A 21,034-nucleotide genomic window follows, 5' to 3' on the forward strand; every position below is an offset into this window, starting at 1 on the left:
TCCGGTACCTCTGGGTGTGTCTTATCTGTGCTACATCAAGAATTATTACCCGTAGATGATTTTCGTAATAGTTGTAGCAGCTACTGGCAAGAGAAGTTTACTTTTTTTTTTTGGACCAATTAAATACAGACTAGGAGAACAAGTAGGAATATATAAATTCTTGTACATGCCAGGTTCTTCAAAACGATTATTTGGGCATGACATGTTAGAATAGTTGAATGTAGAGATCAAATTCAGTAGAGACAATTGGAGCTACTTGTCAAGCAAGACCAGTGGACTGAAAATTTTAAGTCTGCTTTTGTTAAAGCCAATGTCGTACTCCCAGAAGTTACGTAAATCCTAAATTGGGTATACACAGGATTGCAGGCATCAGGGATGCCTGGCAGAATCTAAAATGCAGCCCAATGAAAGTTAAGTTAAAGATGGGAGCCAGCCCAACCAGGGTAAAGCAATGCCCTGTGAGGATACAAGATTGTAGGAGGATAAAAGAAATAAAAATAACTTTTTGGATTTTGGATTACTAATTGGATAGAAATCCAAATACAACACCCAATCTTGCAAATGAAAAATTGGATGGCAAGAGCTATAGTTTGGTATAAGATTTGAGGGCAATTAATAGAAAAGTTGAATATATACAACACATGGTGTATATCTTTATTAACCAAGTTAAGGAATAAGCAGGTGGGGTTTACCATTCTGGACTTGAAGTACACCTTTTTCTGCCTGGTTTTGCAAAAGAAATCTAAAATCATTTGCCTTTGAATAGAAAAACTCAAATATGGAGAGAAGAAAAAAAAATATAATAATTAAAAGTAATAATAATAATAATTCAGTTAACCTGCACAGTGTTACCCAGGGTTGTGAGAACAGCCCCATGATTTTTGAGAACGGGTCAACTCGTGAGCCTGAGATTTGGGTTCACCATCACACAGTGGAACTTTACTGCAGTACGTGGATGCTACAGTAACAAAGGACTGTGTGCAATGGACTGTGAGCTTGCTGAATTTCTTGATTTAAATGGCTATCAAGTTTCTCAACAGAAAGAACAACTGATCAAAGAGAAGGAAGCAACTTGCTGAACACCCAGAACACCAACGCAGAGCTGCCTCCAAGCCAGCAGTGTGTGACTGCATGGAGACTACGTGTGCAAGTTGGTCAGAGCTACAGGAGGAACCGTTGGACGATGCTGAGGAGTCCTGGATTCATCGACGGAAGCAGTTTTGTGAAGACAAGGAAACCGTAAGGCAGGACATGCAGTAACTGCTACTGACAGGGTAATTGAAGCAAAACCATTACCTGTGGGGACTTCCACTCAGAAGGCTGAAATAATTGCCTTGACAAGAACCTTAAATATATGGACGGATGCTAAATATGCTTTTGGGGTGGTACGAGCAAGGATTGTTTACACACAAGGAAAACAAATTCAGCATGATGTAAATCTACCGAAGAACATCATGGCTGTTATACATTGTAAAGGACATCAGAAGAGTGACACTGTACAGGAAACTGGAAATATGATGATGGATCAGGTGGCAAAACAGGCAGCTGAAGGAAAAGAAATTGGTGAACGGCTTTAATTCCAGAGAGTAAACTTGAAATACCTGAACCTTAGTCAGAACCTATAAGGTACTCTAGAAAGGATAGGAATCTAATTAATGAAGGGAAGAGAGCCAGCTGACAGATGGGTGCATACCCAGATGGACACACTGTTGTGCCCATTAGTATTTTATAGCATTTGGTTCTAAGAGAACATAATAAAACATGGGGGGTACAGACACCAGAAAGTAACTGTACAATCCTAGTACCAGGAACAGGGTACAAGTGGGGCTTGTTGGAAAGGGAACCTTCCAGGACAACAATTGCAAATTGATTTTTTTTTTAACTGCCAGGAAAAATGAGGGTTTTGATATATGCTAGTTCTAACCAAATACCCTTTCAGGGTGACCAGAAGCATTCCCTTGCAGGACCAATAGAGCCAAGGAAGTAACCAAGGTACTTTTGCAGGAGATTATTCCAAGGTTTGGGTGTCCTGCAACAATACCCTTCAACCAGGGAATTCATTTTATTGCAGAGATTGTCCAACAGGTCAGCAAGCATTGGGAATAAATTGGCAATTGCACACAGCACACAGACCACAGGCGAGTGGTCAGGGGAAAAGACGAAGTGTCTGATTAAATCACAGGTTGTAAAACTGGGACAGGAATCTGGACTATCCTGACCACAATTGTTGCCTTTGGCTCTCCTTAGTACCAGAACAAAACCTAGAGCCAAAGAGAGGTTAAGTCCTTTCAAAATACTGTACAGAAGGCCTTATGTTGTACAAAAGGGGATTTCTACCCAAGTAGGGAGCGAAATACTAACTGAGCATGTGATAAGTCTGCAGGAATGGCTTTGAGAAAAGGAGAAACTGGTTCTAGGAACTAGAGCCCAAGGCCTTGATATGGCTCGATAATATGTATGTAACAAATCTCTTTTAAGATTTGCCCCTGGAACCAAGGTGGGTAGGTCTGTTCCAGGCGCTGCTAACATCCCACACAACAGTGAAAGCATTGTGGATACATCATACTAGAGTTAAGAAGGTCCCTCGAACACAATGAGAACTGAAATCAGCTGGATCCTTAAAATTGTGAATATAAGGACAGAAATGTGGGCTCTTGTAACTGTTAGAAATGTTGATTTGATGAATGCAGCATTTGATGTAAATACTTATGTATCTCTTGTGACAAACATTATTACATATCAATATTGTTTGGTATGTGGGCAAGCTAAGGATTTAAACTTTTCTCTTCTTGTTGTTCCTGATGATTTTAAGGCAAGAAATCAAACTGTTGCAGGGTTTGAGTCACTGTCCTGGTGGGTGATGATCAACAAGAATGTAGATTGGTTTAACTACATCTGTTATAATCAATGGAGATTTACAAATTATACAAAGAGTGCAATAAAGAGAATTGCAGGACAGTTATATGCCACAAGTAGGGTGGCCTGAGAAAATAGGATCTCCTAAGATATGATAAAGGAATGTATATATAACACTGGGTACCCGTTGTTGAACCTTTATCCCAATAACACAGCTCTGGATGACATAATAATGAAGGCATTGCAAGGGCTTGGTGCCACCCTTGGCAATGAAGTGGCAGAAAAAAATCAGGAATAGATACTTCTGTCACTGGATGGTTGGAGTTCTGATTTGGTAAATGGAAAGGGGTGACTGTATCCACATTTACTTCGTTGATAGTAGCAGCAGCAGCCTTGATGGCCACTGGTTGCTGTGTTATCCCCTTTGTGAGGGGACTAGTAGAGTGACTGATAGAGAGAGCACTACTGAAGCAAGCACTAATGGAGCCATTACATTTGGATAAAATTATGGTATTAGAGGAGATGGGAGATAAAGAAAGTGAAGACGAGGGCGATGTCTATAAAAGTGAACCTTAAAGAATTGCAGAAATCAACAATGTATAAAAAAGAAAAAGGGGGGAATTGTGGGAATCAAGTGTTATTTCTGCATTAGAATTGTATAATATTATTTTTATTTTATGATCTCCGCTATTATAGTTCCCAGGAACACACTCTGTATATATGTATATATATATATTTTGTCATACACACTGCAAGAATATCCTGCACGAGAGCAAACCAGAGAACAAGGCATGGCCTGCCCGAGGAAGCGCCTGACATTGAGAAGGCCTGACATCATCCCCCAGTGCTCTTTGTTTAACGATGAGGACTTTAAAGAAAATCACCATATCAATAGGACAAGGAGAGCACCGAGAAGACATCTTGGAAACAACAGGATGACTACTGACTGGCACCAGATAACAAATAAATTAACAAGTAAATAGCAAATGTAAACCTTCTGATAAGATTGTGAACCTGGAGTACCCAGCCATTGGGGAAACAGGGGAGGGGGGAGGCAAGGGGGAGAAAACAGGGTATAAAGGCTGTCATGTTGTGTCCATAGGTGCGCTCCTACTTGCGGGACGCCCGCCATTGCAATCGCAAATAAATTCTGCTTTTATCAGAGATACCGTCCTGACAAAAATTACTTGGATTATTTCCAACAAGCAGAACCGCAGGCTGTGGAGCTTGCAGTGCCTTCAGCGATGGAGCAGTGCAAAATGCTGGGCTCGGATCCTAAAGCAAACCTGTGTGAACAGAAACATGAGCTTGTAAGTGTTGTGCACTGCTGACAGCTTTTAAAGCTGCATGTGTAAGGACTGCCTAAGGTACTGCACAGCACATCATCTGCTGCGTCAAGACGAGAGAAACTGCAGCTCTCTCCTCTGTCAGTCTGAACTTAGGAACGCTGAGGTGTCAGCGTTCTTAACTGCTGTGAGGAAAATGTTGTGCAAGTTGTAGGGCATTTTTGAGTTACTTTTTCACCTTGGCCTACGCAGCTGAGTTCAGATATGGTTCAGATTCTGAAGATTTATTCAAAAAGGGGATGTTCTTAAGAATTAGCATGAAAAACACAGGAGGAAAAGAACATAATGAAGTTAATCTAGCTGTATGTTTCTTACGGTCTCTCTCAGGTAGTGTGTCTCCAGTTACAAAGAATTAAGTGTGAGGGTTTTGTTATCTGGGGTATCTCTACAACTTTCTGAGGCTCCAGTCTAAAAAACTGACTAGCTAACAGACTTTTACTTTTTCTCCCAGCTGCTTTGGTTAGGAGGTGCGGCTGGAGGCTGTAACCCTCAGTTGCTCGTTTCATTTAATGTGCAGCTTTTTGTGGTGATGCAGGCAGAGAATGTATTGATTTTTCTTTATTAAGTTCTCAACACTGGGAATTAAATCACAGGTTGTAAAACTCAGAAAGTGCATGTGGTGTCTTTTCCTTTCCTGTGGATTTGTTTTGTCTGTTCTGTGGGGGGAAGGATGGTGGGCTGAGGGGAAGGAGGGAGGTTGCTTGTTGGATTGTTTTCCCTTGTTTTATCTGGGAACATTCTCTTTGCATTGCAGGGTATTTTTATTTTTAGCCAGAAAGCTGTTTGTTTCCCCACTGTGTGGTGGAGAAAACCAGGTGTAGATGGTTGTGCTAACGTGGTGTAGTGCTATGCATGTGAACAACAAAGGCAGCAAACCGGTTCTCCCAGAATGGCTGTGTGTAACTCAGCAGCTGATTGCTGTGAAGGATTCCCCTGTGCTCTGTGTGCAGTGCCAGCACAAGAGCCGCAGGGTGGGCGCTGCGCCTGTTTGGGTGACAGGCAGGAAGTTTGCATCCCTGTATTGTCAGAGAGCTTTACTGAGTCTTTTTTTCTCCAGCTGTGCTATTTTTTTGTAAAGCATGAAAGCAGTCCTGTGGAAAGTGTGGTGAATACCTTAAAGAAAAAGAAGGCTTAATTCAATAGGAAGCAGAAAGATCTAAGAGCAAGCAAAGTTGACTGCTAGGCTCGTGCAGAAATAAGCTACTGCCTGCTACAGTTACTGCTGTTTGAGTACTTTGATCTCAAGTAACTGCCCAGGTTAGTGTGCTTTCCATGTTTTTTTTTGCTGGTTTTATTTCGTCCTTAAGTAGACACTTGATACCTTTCAGTTTGAGAAAATAGCATGAAGTACCTCCGTATTCTTATCCCACTGGAGATTGGTGTCTAAGCCAGCATTTCTTTGTGGATGGGAAAAGGGAAGTACTTTGTCACGCTGGCTTCTGAAAACGTGGCTTGGCAATTACTGTGCAGTTCTTAGTAGTCTTGCACTGTCTGTGCCGTAGTCCTGCAGAGAGGTGGCTTATATAGTGCTATTAAGATGAAGGCAAATGCCTTGATTTTCATTCTTCTGCTTGTCTCTGCATATGTGACAGCATTCAAGAAAATGGCTGTCACGTCATCTGAACAGCTCAGAGCACCTGGGCAGCTCTTCCCGTTTCCATGTTACTTCAGATTGTCCTGAGGTCACCTTCCTACTTTCCTCTTTTCTGCTCACTCTCACTAAAAAACCTCAGCAAACAGCTCTACCTCCTGTAGTCAATTATTCCTTAGGGAGAAGCCCTTCTGTGCTTTCTCTTGCTGGTCTCTTAACTCTGTCTGCCACAGAACTGATGTTTTAAGATGTGCTTTAGCATAGTTCTGTAATCTTCTATGGGTAGAATTTGTTTTAGAAATGTGGTTACTTTACGTTGGAAATAATTTTTGTATGTGACATTAATTTGCTCGGACTAGAAATCGCAGCTATTTTTACTGAGATGCAATTATTTTCTTCTGATCTCTGTTCCATTTCATCTCAGCACACACAGCATAGTTTACTCAGCCAGGCTGGTTGTACTTGTGAGTGGACGGATGCTTAAAGGAAGTGGAAGCTCTGCAGCCATGACAGATGGCCCAGGAAACCTTACTGTCATCAAAGCTGTGGTAATGTACATCAACAGAAGGGGAATAGACAAAGGAAATGTGCTGCTACAAAGAGCCAGCTTTGGTTTATGCCGTATCTGTGAGTATCCTGTACAGTGCTTTTGTAGCTGTGTTACCGAGACCAGAAGTCTTTTTTTTCTACCTAAACTCATAAAGGAACTTGAATTTGATTACACGCTGGAGGAGGAATTTGTGGTTTTTTTTCTAAAAGCAGTATTAAAAATACACAGAGTTTGTATAATAGCAATCATCACTGAGATAGTGGGATAAATAGTTGCGGGTTGATCCTGTGTTGCTTCTACATGTACAGGATGTTTTTCAAATGAAGATTGGCATCTGATAGATTCCAGCAATGTCTGTTCTTTCTGTTCCTTTCTTTATTCAGACACTTAATTGCTCTCAATCTGTCAGGCTTCCCCTGCCTCATTTCTGATCTTCTCCTCAGCAAGCAGCTTTCTACCTCAGAGTCTTTTGTAAGTATGCCTTGAATGCATTTGGTTGCTCTTGTAAATTGAGTTGCACTGCTGCTTGTGCATGCACGCAAATTACGACCAGATACCGAGAATTCAGAACTGCTCACCTCCAGTGCTGGAGGTTCTGTGCCTGACAAAGTCTCAAACATCCTGCTTTTCTTCTTACCATACGACACAGTGGTACAATGAATTTGTAAGGTTGGTACCTCCCAGTCTATTTGGTTTATCCTTGGGGTTTATTCCAAGGCTGCGTGCTCTGACATGCTGCTATGGTTTGAGTGTCGGAAGTGGTTGTGACCTTTCTGCTGGCATCAGTTCCTTCCCAGGGAATAACTGCAGCTGACTGCAGTGATGGTTTTGTTGTTCCATCCCCACAACAGATATTCTGAGAGTCTGTTTTTCTCTGTTCCTATTATTAGTATTACTGCATTATTAGGATGGTGGCTCATTGAGGTACGTAGATTGCTCTGAAAGGAATGCCTCCTATTTATTTCCACAGAAATGACAAGAGATACATAAAGTGAATTCTCAGCTCTCTCAACAAAACTCTGTTTTTCAACATGGTCACCACCATTAACTATCCTTTTCTTTTCTTTTTTTTTTTTCCTTTCCCTCCAGTGTTGAGCCTGCGTGCTGTGCTTGTTTAGAAAGAAATAATAATTAAAATGAATCCGTTTGGCTGTCTGGGTGGCTCACCTTGCATTGCTGTTGCCACTGCTGAAGCCTCACTGTGCTCACATCCACGTGTCGGGCTTCATAAATATTCTGCAGGCATTGATGGATGTCAGTGGGTGCGATTTTTTCAGTGTGGAGGAGTTCAGGGACACCCTGTGCTCCATGAGCACTTCCATGTCAGGTGCTGTGCTGTCATTCTGGCCCTCTGCTGCCATCTGCCGCATGGCTGCAAAATGTAACTGAATGCTGGCCGGAAGGTTCAACCTCTGCTGTCATCCCACCAGCATCCACCTGTGATGTTGTGGGCCAGCTTTATAAAACAGGAGGCATTACTTTTGGATCAGCCTGTGTGCAATTATGAAAAATTAAGGTTTATGACGGCTGGCTGAGTAAATTGGTGGCTGCTAAAGAGATCCACAACTCTAAAATAACAGTAGTTAGACACTGATAGCTTTCAAGGCCAATTTAAATAATGTGGCTGTGTTGGGTTATTTTTTATTTAATGTTGTGTTTCATTGCAGTATTTCCTGAAAACTCCTCAGGTGTGGCACTCTGAATCTGCAAGCTCTGGTATTCTTGAGCAACTGCATCCTGTAGAGGTAAGTGGATTAATTCTCATACTCAATTGTAAAACTGCTGTTAAGAATCGGTATTGCAAGAAAGAAGTCTTCTTTTGTTTTATAGTATGGAATTATAAAGTCAGAAGTAGAATCCTGTATGTGGAAGTAATGTAAGGTAAGTTGTACTCGTCTCTTCTGAGAGGAACTTTGGGGTCTTTGGTGTGCGTTCATAAAGTGCTGATTAGTCTGGTGATGCAGATTGTTTTGGAGGTCTCAAACACTGCAGCCTTTTAGCGTGACAAAGCAGCTCCATCTTTGGGCCCACCTTACTGCCTTTTCATCCTGTGCACTGACTTGCAATGACATGTCAGTATTGGATCCCTCAGCACTGTGCTGAGGCTCACCTTACTCATACTCACCCATTGGACGTTACTCAGCTTTAGCAATCGTGTTTCTGCTACAGAAGGGCTTGCCGGATATCTGTAGTATTGATCCGGCCCGAAGGTGACAACCTTCCAACCTGCTGGTCTCTGCCCATGTTCTCTGTCACAACATCGGATGTGTGTGCTCGCTGGATGCACTGATAAGAAATGTTTTTGAGAAGAGAACCTCGTGCTTCCCAGAGCAGTAAGACTGTGAGGATTTGGGAGGCTCTTCACAAACCTGGTTAGAGTGTGCTTTCCCAGATGGCGTGCTGTTAAAGCAGCCCTTCTCAAAAGCAGAGCGTTGTGCCTGGCGTGACTTAAATCCCACCCACAAAGGAGCATTCCCTGCAGTCTCTGATCTCAGGTGCGTGTTTCCCCCACTGCTGGAACTGCTGGAATTTCAGGCCTTCACTGTATGTGTTTGGCTCTCTTTATTAGCTCTGTTTGTTCTACTAGCTGTATGCAAACGTATCGAGAGTAATGAAAAGATCTTTGAAAATAGCTTGGAGATATTAACCTGAGGCAAGAAGGTGAATTTTACTGCCTTAAATTAGGCTTCAGAGGATGTCCTTGAACTCAGAAGCTTGGGCTTTGTTGTAGCCTGATATTTACTGCTTGAACTTTTTTTAACTCTAGGACTGGAGGGGGAGCTTTTCTTCACACCTTGCTGTGTATGAAACTTGAACTACACTCGAGAAGGGCAGAAATGTAGCTGACCAGAGCCTCCAACAGCTCAGCCTTTTCCTTCAAACTATGAAGAAGGCTTTAATATTCGTAAGTCAGAAATCTCATATCAAAACTTAATTCTCATATAGACGCAGCCTTGCTCTGGGGGACCGTGGCAGGTGTGGTCTTTGAGTCATTATAGGTTAGGACATGTGAAGTAATCTGAACGTGTTTCAATTTCTGTGCGTTTTTCCCCGTTTCTCTGATCATTTCTCTGTATTCCTGCATCTGGCAGGGATTGCTGTCCTAGCCCAGAGCTCTGTTCCCTCATGGGCTGCACTCGTTTTGCTATCCCACCATTTGGGTTGCACAGGCCATCCACGTCCAGTGTTCCCATCCTCCTGGGCCTCCACACACATGGCAGTTAGCAAGAAAGAGCAAAGTTGTTCAATCTTGTCCTAAAGTTATCAATCTGTTCATCCAACCTGTGCCTTGGTCACAGTGGCAACGTGCCCTTAGCAATGCCATCACTGCACTCAGGTCACAAGCTCTGACAGCAGGCACTGGGGATAATTTCAGGTGAGGCCGTTCTTCACATCCAGGCACACAGATGGTATCTTTTTCCGAATGGACCACGCTGGTAGGCGGGTAAATCCAGTCGTGCAGGATCTGCAAAATAAAATTATGTACTACATACATATTTCTCCAGAGTGGTGGTGATCTGAGGTGGGGCTCCGTTTCTCATAACTGTTTTTAAAACTGGCAATATCAGTAATTGTTCTGTTGTGGGTTGAATAATTAAATCTTGTTCACCGTTGCTGAACAGAATTTGATTTATCCTTGATAATCTGCATCCATTACTCCTCTCGTGACATGAGTTTTCTTCCGCCAAAACCCAAGGGAACCTTTTTCTTTCCCTGTTTTTGCCAGAAGCTCCAATTGGCACATGCCCCATTTACAGACATGTTTAACTCTGTTTCTGCTTTTTGCATGGGCCGTAAGTCTGAGGCCCTTTGAAGAGCCTTTGTTGCTAATTCAAAGGCAACCTGTGTTTTGTTTCCCCTCTCCAACTCTTCCTTGTCACTTTGTATATAAACGGGGTTAAAATTTGTCCTCGATATGGAACATGCTGTCTCCAAAAACCAAACAACCCAATACACTGCTGTGCCTCATTCTTATTACAGGGTACTGCAAAGTCTGAAATGTTGTGTCGAGTTTTGGGTAGTATTTCCCAATGCCCAAAATGCCTCTGAATTCCTAAAAATGTCACTGTTTGAGACTGCCCTTGAATTTTAGTAGGATGAATGCTGGCAGGAAGGTTCTACCTCTGCTGTCATCCCACCAGCATCCACCTGTGATGTTGTGGGCCAGCTTTATAAAACAGGAGGCATTACTTCTGGATCAGCCTGTGTGCAATTATGAAAAATTAAGGTTTATAACGGCTGGCTGATTAAATTGGTGGCTGCTAAAGAGATCCACAACTCTAAAATAACAGTAGTTAGACACTGATAGCTTTCAAGGCCAATTTAAATAATGTGGCTGTGTTGGGTTATTTATTTATTTCATGTTATCTTTCACTGTTGTGTTTCCTGAAAACTCTCCAGGTTTGTCATTCCAGGCTTGATTTTAAGTGGATTTGTTTTCATGCTCCATTGTAAAATTGCTGTTAAGAATTGGTATTGCAAGAAATGATTCTTGAGGTCCCTTCCAACCCGGGCCATTCTGTGATCCTGTGACTAGGAAAGGCGTTACAACAGAGGTGTGATGATGGAAGGACTGGCACCATAGAGAGGTACTATAAAGGAAGGGAAGAAGATTGCTCACCCGTATCAGAAGATTCCAGGTTCACAGGAAGAAGCATCACCAAGGAGGGATCTCCAGAAAGAGATCCTTCCCCAGTTGCAGTCAGCCCTTACATGAGGTCTGAGAGAGGTGCAGCCAGGCTCCAACCCTTCCCGTCACACAGCTGGATTTGCCTTCACCTGTTGCTTCCAGGGCTGAGCAGCTCCTTTCTGCAGGTGCTGAACCAGTGGTTCAGGCTGGCACTCAATAGATTCCATGCATATATGAAAGATTTCAGTTGTGGTTTTTTTTTTTTTTTCTTGGAAGATTGAAAAAGCAAAAAAGTTCTCTGCCCTTGCTCCTGCCCTTTGTTCCCGCCTCCACCTGCTCTCAGCGTGCAGCCAGGAGAGGAGGGGCACTCAGGAGTACAATGGGAGCCCTTCGTATCTCCTCAGCTCCTGACTTCCAGCTCTGCAGAGACATTTCTTATCTCAGTGACAGCTGCTGCCCCCACAGCTCCCCTAACCTGGCCCTTGCGGGCTCTCCCGCAAGGCTCTCCGCCCCTCTCTCCCCCCACGCACACAGATGGGCCCACTGGGCACAGGCATTGCCGTCCCAGCAGCGGATTCATCGCCTGGCCTGCAATAAGTCTGTCAGCACCGCGTGTTTATTTGGAGAGTGGCAGCCCGAGCGCTCGGTGGGTTCCATAGCAGGAAGAAATGTTTCCCAAGGAGGGCCCTGGCACACGCTGCCCCGAGGAGCAGCGCACACTGATATGTGGAATCAGACTCTATGACCACAGAGTATTACAAAAGCAGGTATGTTTAATCAGGGCTGCAATGCTGGGTGCAAGAGGGAGAGCTGCTCCTAAGTTGCACAGCATCAGGAAAAAGCGTGCTCCAGGTAGAGGCCAAAGTAATACGTGATCAGGAGTTCCCAGGAATTCAGATCACATTCATTCCATTCTGAGCCCATCAGCACGCTCATGCGTGCGCAGTGAGTGGTGAGGGTCTTCCTGGCGGCCGTGGGCTGAAGAATCCTCATCTTCCTTGCGAAGGCTCGCAGTCTTTCTCCCTGTTAACTTCTGACCCTGCGGGAGGGGCAGCCCCCCCCAGCCCCGTTTCAGCTCGCCCTGCAGCCATCGAATCGCCTTGCTGCCCGGCGTCCTCAGGCTGTTCTCAAAGCCTTCTCTTTACGGCCTTCATCCCCTCGTTATCCCAGACCCAGTGTCTGCCATCCCTTATTTTTTTAACATTTTTGATTCTACAAACTTTCTCTAACTCCCCCCTCTCCCCAGTCCTTAATCCCTGTGAAGCCTTTTCCTCACGTTTTCACTACAGGGCCCTTCTCTCCCTTCAGCACCGGCCCGCATAGCCATAACGGACAACCGCACGCGCTGCGGCCTCCTGCGCACCCTGCCTCCCGCCTCTCCTATTGGCAAGCCCTGCCCGTTCGGTCATCTCGTTGGCTGCCGCTGCCGCCTGTTATGTGCACGCCGCGCCCTTTCTTCTGGGAGAGCCTCGTCCGCCCTTTCGTCTCTGCGGAGGCAATTGGCTGCCCTGGCCGTCACTTAAAGCTTGGGCGGAGGGGCGATTGGACGAACGGGGTCAGGTGGGATGCCCGCCTAAGGGCGAGTCCGGGTAACGGGCGCGCAGATGTGTGACGTCACCCGGCGCGACGCGCAGCGGCTGGGGTGAGCGTCACGTGACCCGGGGAGCCGGCGGTACGGGGCCGAGGAAGCGCGTGTCCTCGTGGGGCTGGGCGGTGGGTCTTGTGCTGAAGATTGCAGAGCTGCTGCCAGTAATGACATCACTGATGGAAGAGCAGAGCACTGGGTTGAGAAAGCTGCCGGACTCTTCCCTGGGAATCCTGCTGCTTACAGATTGAAGGTAAATTCCAGCTTCTGATCTCTGTTCTGTGCCTAGAAGAAACTTTAGTTGCATCAAGTGATGGGAAAACGGTGGTAGTAATAGTATCCAAGAGGTCAAGATTAGATAGGTGATAGTGAATTGAAGACAATTGCAGCGCCCTTATAATAAAAATACACAGTAACTGTGGAGAACTGGATTTAAAAATGCCTTGGGACTGCTGTCAGCCCATATGCTAGAAGAGTGGCTTAATTATAGGGAGAGTGTAAGTTAGAAATTTGTAAATATCATAAAGGGAAATCTTGATTCCCAGCCTGAAGCAGCAGGAACAACCCACTGCATCAAATATTGTTGTCCTTGTTTAAGTTGAGTGTTCTTATGTGACATTATGTTTTTCTAGGTCATATGTTGCTGAACTTAAGCCACGGCAAGGAGGACTTCTTGAAATAAATTGTGGAATCTTTTGCAAACAAAAGTTTATTTACATTGTTTGAAAGCCTCGTTGGGAGTGGAGCTTCTAAAGAGAGATCTTTTCTCGGCACAGATGATGTGGGAGATGTCAGTCCCCGGGCACCAGAGCAAGGAGAACTGAGTAAATACGATATTGGTAAGAGATGCTACTTAAACTCTGCATACACGTGACTCTGTATTGGAGGTTCTTCTCCAAGTGCTTCATTTGCAACAAAAGACAAGTGTCTGTCACAGCTGTTCATCGTTCCATTATGAGAGAGTGCTTTGCAAGAAGTTTCACTTGCAGCTGCAGCTGCGAGGCAGCGTCATCATGCCAGGTTCTGAAGAATTTCTCACATACTTCCTGCTTCCACACTGTTGTCTTCTGGTCTGTTCTGATTCATTTCCAGTTGAAGCTGCCTGTTGAGCTTTGTGTGCTTGTACGCTGGTAAGTGCTGACAGGAAGGCCCGTACTTATTTATGTGTAATCTGTGAACACAGGTTAGAGGCATGAAAGCGAAATAATTCCAGGATGAGTTGTGAACTAATGAGGTCTTCCCGTTTTTTAAGCTTAACTTGAAGGTGAAGTCTGGCTTTGAATTTGAGCGTAACAAGAGTAGAATGCTGGTGGCCTCCTACTTGGCTCTTAGTGGTCGGAAACAGGTAGACTATTCAGGGTGCAAACAAGGAGGCTTATGGCCCTTTCTCTTTGTATGTATGTTATATTTGTGCATCTGTTTTATATATAAAATAGAAGTTTATGCTACTGCGGCCTCTCTGAAGAAGTTTGTTCATCGTGTTTTTAAATACATAATGCACAACTTAAAAAACAGTTTGTGCTTCTTGCTCGTAGGCCAAAGATTTTCCTTGTTGGAGAAGTGTGATGTTATCTCCATTCTGTGCTTTGTCAAAACCACTGACAAGTGCCAATGCACTTTGGTTGCGCCCTTCTGTGAAGTAGCTGTTGCTTCTGCAGGAGTTATTTGTGCAGTGTGAACAGGTGCAGAAGTCACTTGAAGAAGGCGGCATCTTACTTGGAACTTCTTGGTAGCAGCTTGTTAGACAGAGGCGAGCAGGTGGGAGGAGGTTGGTGGGAAGTGCTTTGCTGGGAGAAACGTTCAGAGCTCGCTCCTCTTGCAGTGAAACCCAGCTCTGATCAGAGGCAGGTCTTCCTGACTCGGACGCAGACCCTGGCTTCTCACAACCCTTGTTGTTGCACAGGTGCTGTTTGGATGCACAGCTGTGGTCTCCAGCACCTCGCGTGGCTTGGCTTGCAGTGGAATTCTGTGTCAGTGTTATTCCCACTGTGCAGATCGTTACAACAACTTTTTCACTCGCCCCACGAGACATCGAGACTGGAAACAGATGCTCCTGAATCCATTTGCCTGTTGGACCTTGAAATAAGCAAGCTTCCCAAGTTGTTAAATGCATTTAAATGCCGGTTTTTTGGTCCCTAATTCCTTCTGTTTGTTTGTTTTTACCAAAGCAGGATTTTTTACTCGGGATGGTGTTCACTAGCAACTTAGAACTGCAAGAGAAGTTCAGCACTCAGCGTGGCACACATCAACCTCCTTGCTTGCCGTTGCTGCTGTGCAAGCAGAACTGTACTGAGAAGCAAAGGTCCTGGTGGGATGCTGTGTGTACTCTCATGCAGAAAAAAACAACATAGGAATGCTTCAGTTTGGAAATACTGGAAGCAACCTTCTAGAGGGCTTCTGAATTGATTGCCATGGGCTGCATAAAACCAGTTCCTTTTGTTTGAACGTTCAAGGTTTTTTGCTGCAGGGGTGTGAGATGGTGAAGAGCTTTGTAAAAACGGGCTTTACGTTTCTAATATTGCATTTGTAAAGAAGTACTGGCTTAGGACTAAAGCTGCTTGTTGTGTTCATCAAACAAATGACGTGTGAGCAGATGGAAAAGAGGGAATGCTAACTGAGGAATGTTTCTGTTGACATTCAGGCCAGACTCGGCAGCCAAGCTGAAGCTTCTTGTACAGCATGGATGGAGTACTGTGTGAGCCCTGGAGAGACACGGCCTTCACCTGCCTTAATTATACACTGGGCAAGAAGCCTGCAAGCAACAGTAAGTTAAGATTGCCTGTAAATAAGTACCGTCTGTTTTTCTCTGATTTGCAAACGTAACAGGCTAAATAAAATCAGATGAGAATGTAGTACTGAGAAGTGCTGCTGATTTTGGTGGCATGACTGGAGCAACCACCTTGCCTGACAAGTACTCTCTACCTCACTACTCTGAACAGCACAGGTAAAAGCAATGTTGTTTTCTCCCCCTGTTACTTTCTGTGACTATAGAGAGACCTTCTGAAATACGTCCCAAGTGTCAGAGAAAAGCTCTTGAAACTTCTCGAGAAAACAACTGCATCAGAGAAGAAAAAGTAAGAATGACATTTTATTGGAATTTTCTGTGACAGTTTGAATTTCTCTTCTTCAACAGGGCGTTAGCCTGAACTCGTGCGACCAGAAAGAATCTATGGGAAGAAGCGTCTGCTACTGGAAGGAAATTCTGCTTAGCTTGAAAACTATCAAAAAGCACAGAAGTATTCCTGAACCTGCTGATGCTCTCTTCAAGCATTTCCATGGTGTGGACATCCAGGTACTGACGGATATTCAAAGAGGAGAGTAAGAGGGGTTGTACGTCGCGGGCTTGCATGCTAATGGTTGGTTGGTTGGTTGGTATTTTGTTTTGGTTGGCTTTGTGTGTTGATGGGTGGTGGTTGTATCTTTCTGTTGAACTCCTCGGAGTTTTAAAACTCTCTGGTTGGAGGACACTGAACTGCCTTAGTACCAGCTTTCTGAAAAGCTGCTTTCCTGTCATACAGGGAAACCAGGCATAGTCTTAACCTCCTCCTATCTGCCTACTTACTAGATGCTTACAGTGTTACACCGACTGTTCTGGGTGTCCACACTGTGTTGTGTGTGACTTGTCTGTGGCTTTGGTTGTAGGTCCTCCAGGTTGCGGCCTGTGAAGAAGAGGCACGTGTGGCTTTTGCAACGCTGGGTGCAGCTGAAGGCAAAACTGATGATGCTTTATTAGCCTTTGAAGCTGTTAACAATGTGGTTTCGTACTGGAACCTATGCACTGTAAGTTTGTAAATTGCATTACCTCAGAATGCTTTTCTGTCACTTGCGTTCTGACCAGTTCTTCCTGATCGATGTGCTGTTACTTAGCTTTGTCAAAGAAAGGCAGAGGAGGTTGAGAGTGATGGTGTGCTACCAGAGGAACAAGAAGAACGCAGAGCCTGTCTTATTGAAAGGCAGCACTGCCTGATGAAGATCATTGAGGAAAGCTCCTCTGACCTGTCAGTAGCTGCCCAAGTAAGTAAAAGAATTAATGCTTGTGTGAATGGTCCTCTTAGTTAATGTTAACAGGTGTGGGGCTTTCCTGGGGGAAAACAACAACAAAAACACCCAGAGTTTCTGCAGAAAGCCGTGTGCGCTGTTCAGCCGTAGATCAGGACGCAGTCTCTTGCTCTGAGGAAGAATTGCCATCACGACTTGCGTTTCCAATCCATTTCTAGCTGCCGGTATCTGTTAGAGCTGTGACGGAAATGCTGGAGGCAGTGATCCGGGAGCCTGGGGAGAACGGTGAGGAGGGAAGTCTTGCCTCCAGAAACATCTCACGAGCTGCGCACGTGGAAGAGAAAGATGCAGTTCCATCACCCAAGAAGTTCTCTTTCTCACCAACTAACACCTACCAGCTCTATTAGCCGGTTACTCTTTTAGGGAAGTGTTCCTTTTGTGTAAGAAAATCCAAGTTCAGTAAGCTTTTCTTATTTTCTTTGCTCAGACTCTCCTGCAGTGGGCAGAAGATCACAAGTCCTTACTTCAAAAGCTGTGTCAGCAAGTGGAAGCTTTAAAGGTAAACAGCTTCTGTCACTATACTGGATGCAGAAGAGTTGATCTTTTTGTTCTGGTAAGTACTTTGTCACCCAAGCACTGAACTAAGCTTCACTTGCCAGGCTACCTCTTAACTCAGTGAAGAGAACTGCTATAAACATCCGCTTAAATTCAGGGCAAGAGTGAAACTTTGCCTACAAACTCTAATTTGGTACTCAGATATAGGAAGTAATGCTGAGGATTGTGTGTGCAGAAAGTTGTGCTTTCTTCAGCTTAGCTGTTGTCATCTTGGTTCTGGGTTTATTTCTAGCTTCAGGGCACAGTCTCGGTTTTGTAAAGCATGGGCAGATCGTGGATTATTGCAGCAGTTAACTCTTCTTTTTTCTTTTGTCTCAGATCTTGAACGTGCTGTTAAATAGCAAAGGAGCGTAGGGATCATTCCTTGGGTTTTCCCCACATACCTGTGTTTCATACGTTTCCATTCTCTTAATTGAAACCCTGTCTTTAACAGAATGAAACACGGGAAATGAAACGTAACAGTTGCAGTGTAAGCGTGCCATCTCATCGCTGGCCTGCTGAAAGCTGTGGAGCAGATACTGTGTCAGATGGTTATGGGAGAGCACAACACCTTCGTGAAGCTCCTTGGAAGGGTAAGTCGATGCTGGATTTTTAATTGACCGCTTAGCTAAACAGTGAGACTTCTTAAAACCTTTCTGCAGTGTTCTGAGATGAATGAGTAAAACTGGTCCCTGGGGAAAGTTCATTCAAGTCAGAAATGAAAGCTGGATGCAAACCCTTTTCTTGGTGTTCCTTTTCAGTTGCTACCTCTGGCCCGTCTGTTTGCAGTAGCCAGTCACCTGCTGTGACTCGCAGTGTCTTGGAAGAACTGCTGCAACCAATGTACCACCAACAGAGGTGAGGACAAACAAATCTGCTCAAGCCATTTCTACTGATTTGTTGGAAACAGCTGGTTGTGATTCTGTGTGCAGCTGGGTATCACTGCGGTTCCCTAGAGAGCATTTACTACACTTGAGGTCTGCTGGAGACAGGCAGAAAGTTCCATTATCAGCTGATCTTTGGGACGTGGGGTTTGGGAGAAGCAGCCAGCAAAAGATGTTTTTAACGTGCTGGCAATGTCCTCTGCTCGTTGTCTGCGATGTTCTTTTCCCCAAAGTAGTGTGGGGACTTGCTGGTTTTGACTTTTTTGGTACTAAAGGAAATGAGTCAGTTCACTTACGCTTCTCTCCAGTCTGTGTGTTCAGGTACCATCCAAGTTTTGAACGTATGATTTCAGTTTAAACTGATGAGAGTTGAAATCTAATTTTAAGGTGCACCTTGCTATGAAGAGTGCACGTTGCATGGGCTTCAGCCCCCTGGTCCCTTTTTCTCCTTTTGCACGAGGAAGTAACGGTGTGTTTTTCTGTAGGCGCCTGTCTGTGGCACGAACGGAGCTGCACCTCAGCACGTCGACGTGCTCAGCAACAAGCGATCCACGCGCCGCCTCTGCACAGCACTTGTGCTGCTGTGCTTCCTCAAGGCACCTGTGGTGCACCTGTGTGTTTTGATGCTCCGTCTGCTGGAATCCTTTCTCCTCGTGGAGGTGATGATCGCTACAACTACGGCCTGCCCCAGGCGAGCGCAAATCCACCTCTGCCTGAAGCAGGCTGTTTTACAAGACCTGCGTTTGCACCCACAGGTTTAAAACCTGCAGAGTCCTGTGTCAGTGCCGCACAGGACAAATTAGGATCCGCCTTTGCGACAAAGGAAGGGCAGTGGGACTGTAACATCTCTGCAGTGAGAAATGAACCCGCTGCCCCAAAATGTGCTGCCCTGCAGAACGCAAACAAAACTCGTTCAGCAGTATCTCTTCAAGAACTGTCCTTTCAACTCGATGGGAAAACCCCAGCGTGTACCTCTCAGAATCTGGCAGATGCTGAAGCGGAGCCTGCAGAGGGAAGATGTAACTTCTCAGTGTGGATGCCTCCAGGTGGATTTAAATTTGGCATAGAGGAGTGCAATACAAATTGCGCTAAGGAAGACGATCCGCCCAAGGAGCGTACAGCAGGCTTGACAAACATGGATGGAAAAGACAAAAATGAACTGCCCTCAGGTGGTGGAGTTACACTCCAATCTCAAGAAACAGCAAACAGGGACAAGAGTGAGCCCAGCTGTGAGAAAGGCACGTGGATAACAGCTCATGTTTCTGGTACGAACGCAGCCAAAGCGTCTCCTTGTGGTGCCAACTCTGTAGCTGTGCTGGAGGAAGCTACCAGGGAACACAGCGACCTCAGCCATGGTGGTGATGGTTCTGATGCCGCTGTAGAGGCCTCAGAGGCTTTAAGCACCTGTGAAACGCCAAGAAAAACCGTGGTGTCTGCTCCAAAGTTTGTATTGAGGTCTGAATGTGTCAAGAGCGTTTTCAGTAACGAAAAGACATTCCCATCTGGCAAGACCTCGGCCATCGGTTCCCTCTTTGGATTCGGCTTTAATCCTCCAGGAAGGAGCGCTGATGGAATTTGAACATCTCAGAAAGCAGAGCAGGAAAAACCGGGAGTGGCTGAAGCAGCCAAAAGCTGCAGTGCAGCTCAGGAACCTTGGGAGAGCGAGGCATCCAAGCTGGCTCCTCCAGCACAAGATGGGCCCTCCGACTTCTCGTTTAAAGTTCTGGAAGAAGGTGAGCGTTAACTGAGCTAGTAATTTATTCAGCTGTGCTGCTCATTAGTCAGTCATTCATTAGTGCTGGTCATTGAGTTCTTCTGTCTTAATAGGACGTCGATTCTTTCAGTGCCAGTGCAGGTCTGTGATCTCCAAATCCTAGACTTTCAACTTGAGTGATGCTGAGCTGTAGCTGTTTGCACGTGAGAGCAGAAACGTGCCTTATGCAGGATTCAGCGTTGGTCTGCAGTGAGACAGGGAGCTGCGGGTAGGATTTTGGAATGTGTGCGAGGCGCTGTTTAAGATGTCAGGGTGAAGTGCTGAGTGCCTTTTTGAGCTGAACTGGCAGTGGATGTGCGCAGGCCTCGCTCTGACTGGCCACTACGAGAGCAGCACGTGTGCTTCAGCTTCAACTGGAGTCATCCCTTCAACTCGGAGGCATCCTGCTGCTCTGCCTCCATTCCTTTCCGGTAGCTTTACATCTTTATGCCTTGGATTGCCCTGGTTTTTCTTGTGCTTCCCAGAAGAGATGTGAAATAAGTTCTGTTCAGTCGCTGTGTCAGATCTTCTGGAATTTCACATGCTCAGAGCTCATCGGTAGTACAGCTGCTGCAGACAGCTTTCCGTTTCTGACTGGCTTTTGCAGTCCTTGGTTTTGCTTTTCCTCTGCAGATGATTCCCGTGTGGCTCTTCCTTGTAGCTGTGTTTTGTTTGGTGTAAGGCCATCACTAATTCTTGTAACGGTATGAAAATGCTGACCTGTTCCTGGTCTGAGACTTGAATTTCAAAGGGAAGGGGAAAGTATAGTGCTGCTGGAACCAACAGACTCTAACAGTACTTCAACTGGGAAAACCTGTCATCTTCCATTTGGCCAGTCACCCTTTCTGAGGCTGTGAGTGTCTGCATAGTAATAAAAGGTGGCACATATTGGGCTACCAGAAATATAAGTAAATGTCAAAGGAAGCTGGTGTCTGTAGTGGCAGTGGCAAGTTTGAAATCTTCATTATTGCGCGGAGGTTCTTGGATAGCAGCAGAAAACCAAAGCATGGCAGATTTACAGTTCCTTAGTTATCCTGAATGAGTGTCTTTTTATCTAAGGATGCCTTTTCAAAAGCTCTGAATGCAAGATGTTCTGAGTATCGTTAGGTTGCTTCATAATGTACGTGCCAGAAATGATCTCAGTATTTAGCTGTCTTATCAGCTGTTTTCCACTGATGTTTGTTCTTGGCAGCAGGCCCCCCAGTCAAACCTGAGCTGCAGAGGGAATGTGTTACTGCTTCTCAGG

The 21,034-nt window shown here is 45.1% G+C and overlaps 1 protein-coding gene across 1 annotated transcript; it reads left to right on the plus strand.

Annotated features, from left to right (window-relative positions):
- Positions 1–309: 309 nt before the first annotated feature.
- LOC128082147 (E3 SUMO-protein ligase RanBP2-like) lies at positions 310–19,614 on the plus strand. The gene is given in 17 exon segments (XM_052686019.1): positions 310–1,274; positions 2,479–5,459; positions 6,218–6,814; positions 8,011–8,088; positions 13,191–13,688; positions 14,462–14,860; positions 15,200–15,322; positions 15,692–15,850; positions 16,201–16,338; positions 16,426–16,572; positions 16,776–16,957; positions 17,047–17,116; positions 17,606–17,744; positions 17,913–17,954; positions 17,957–18,009; positions 18,521–18,562; positions 18,565–19,614. Coding segments are annotated over 11 exon segments (2,103 nt in total). The 5' UTR covers positions 310–1,274; positions 2,479–5,459; positions 6,218–6,814; positions 8,011–8,088; positions 13,191–13,688; positions 14,462–14,860; positions 15,200–15,241.
- The last annotated feature ends 1,420 nt before the right edge of the window (positions 19,615–21,034 follow it).

This window comes from Tympanuchus pallidicinctus, unplaced genomic scaffold, assembly GCF_026119805.1.
Source record: "Tympanuchus pallidicinctus isolate F22 unplaced genomic scaffold, pur_lepc_1.0 scaffold22, whole genome shotgun sequence".
In the NCBI taxonomy this organism is placed as follows: Eukaryota; Metazoa; Chordata; class Aves; order Galliformes; family Phasianidae; genus Tympanuchus; species Tympanuchus pallidicinctus.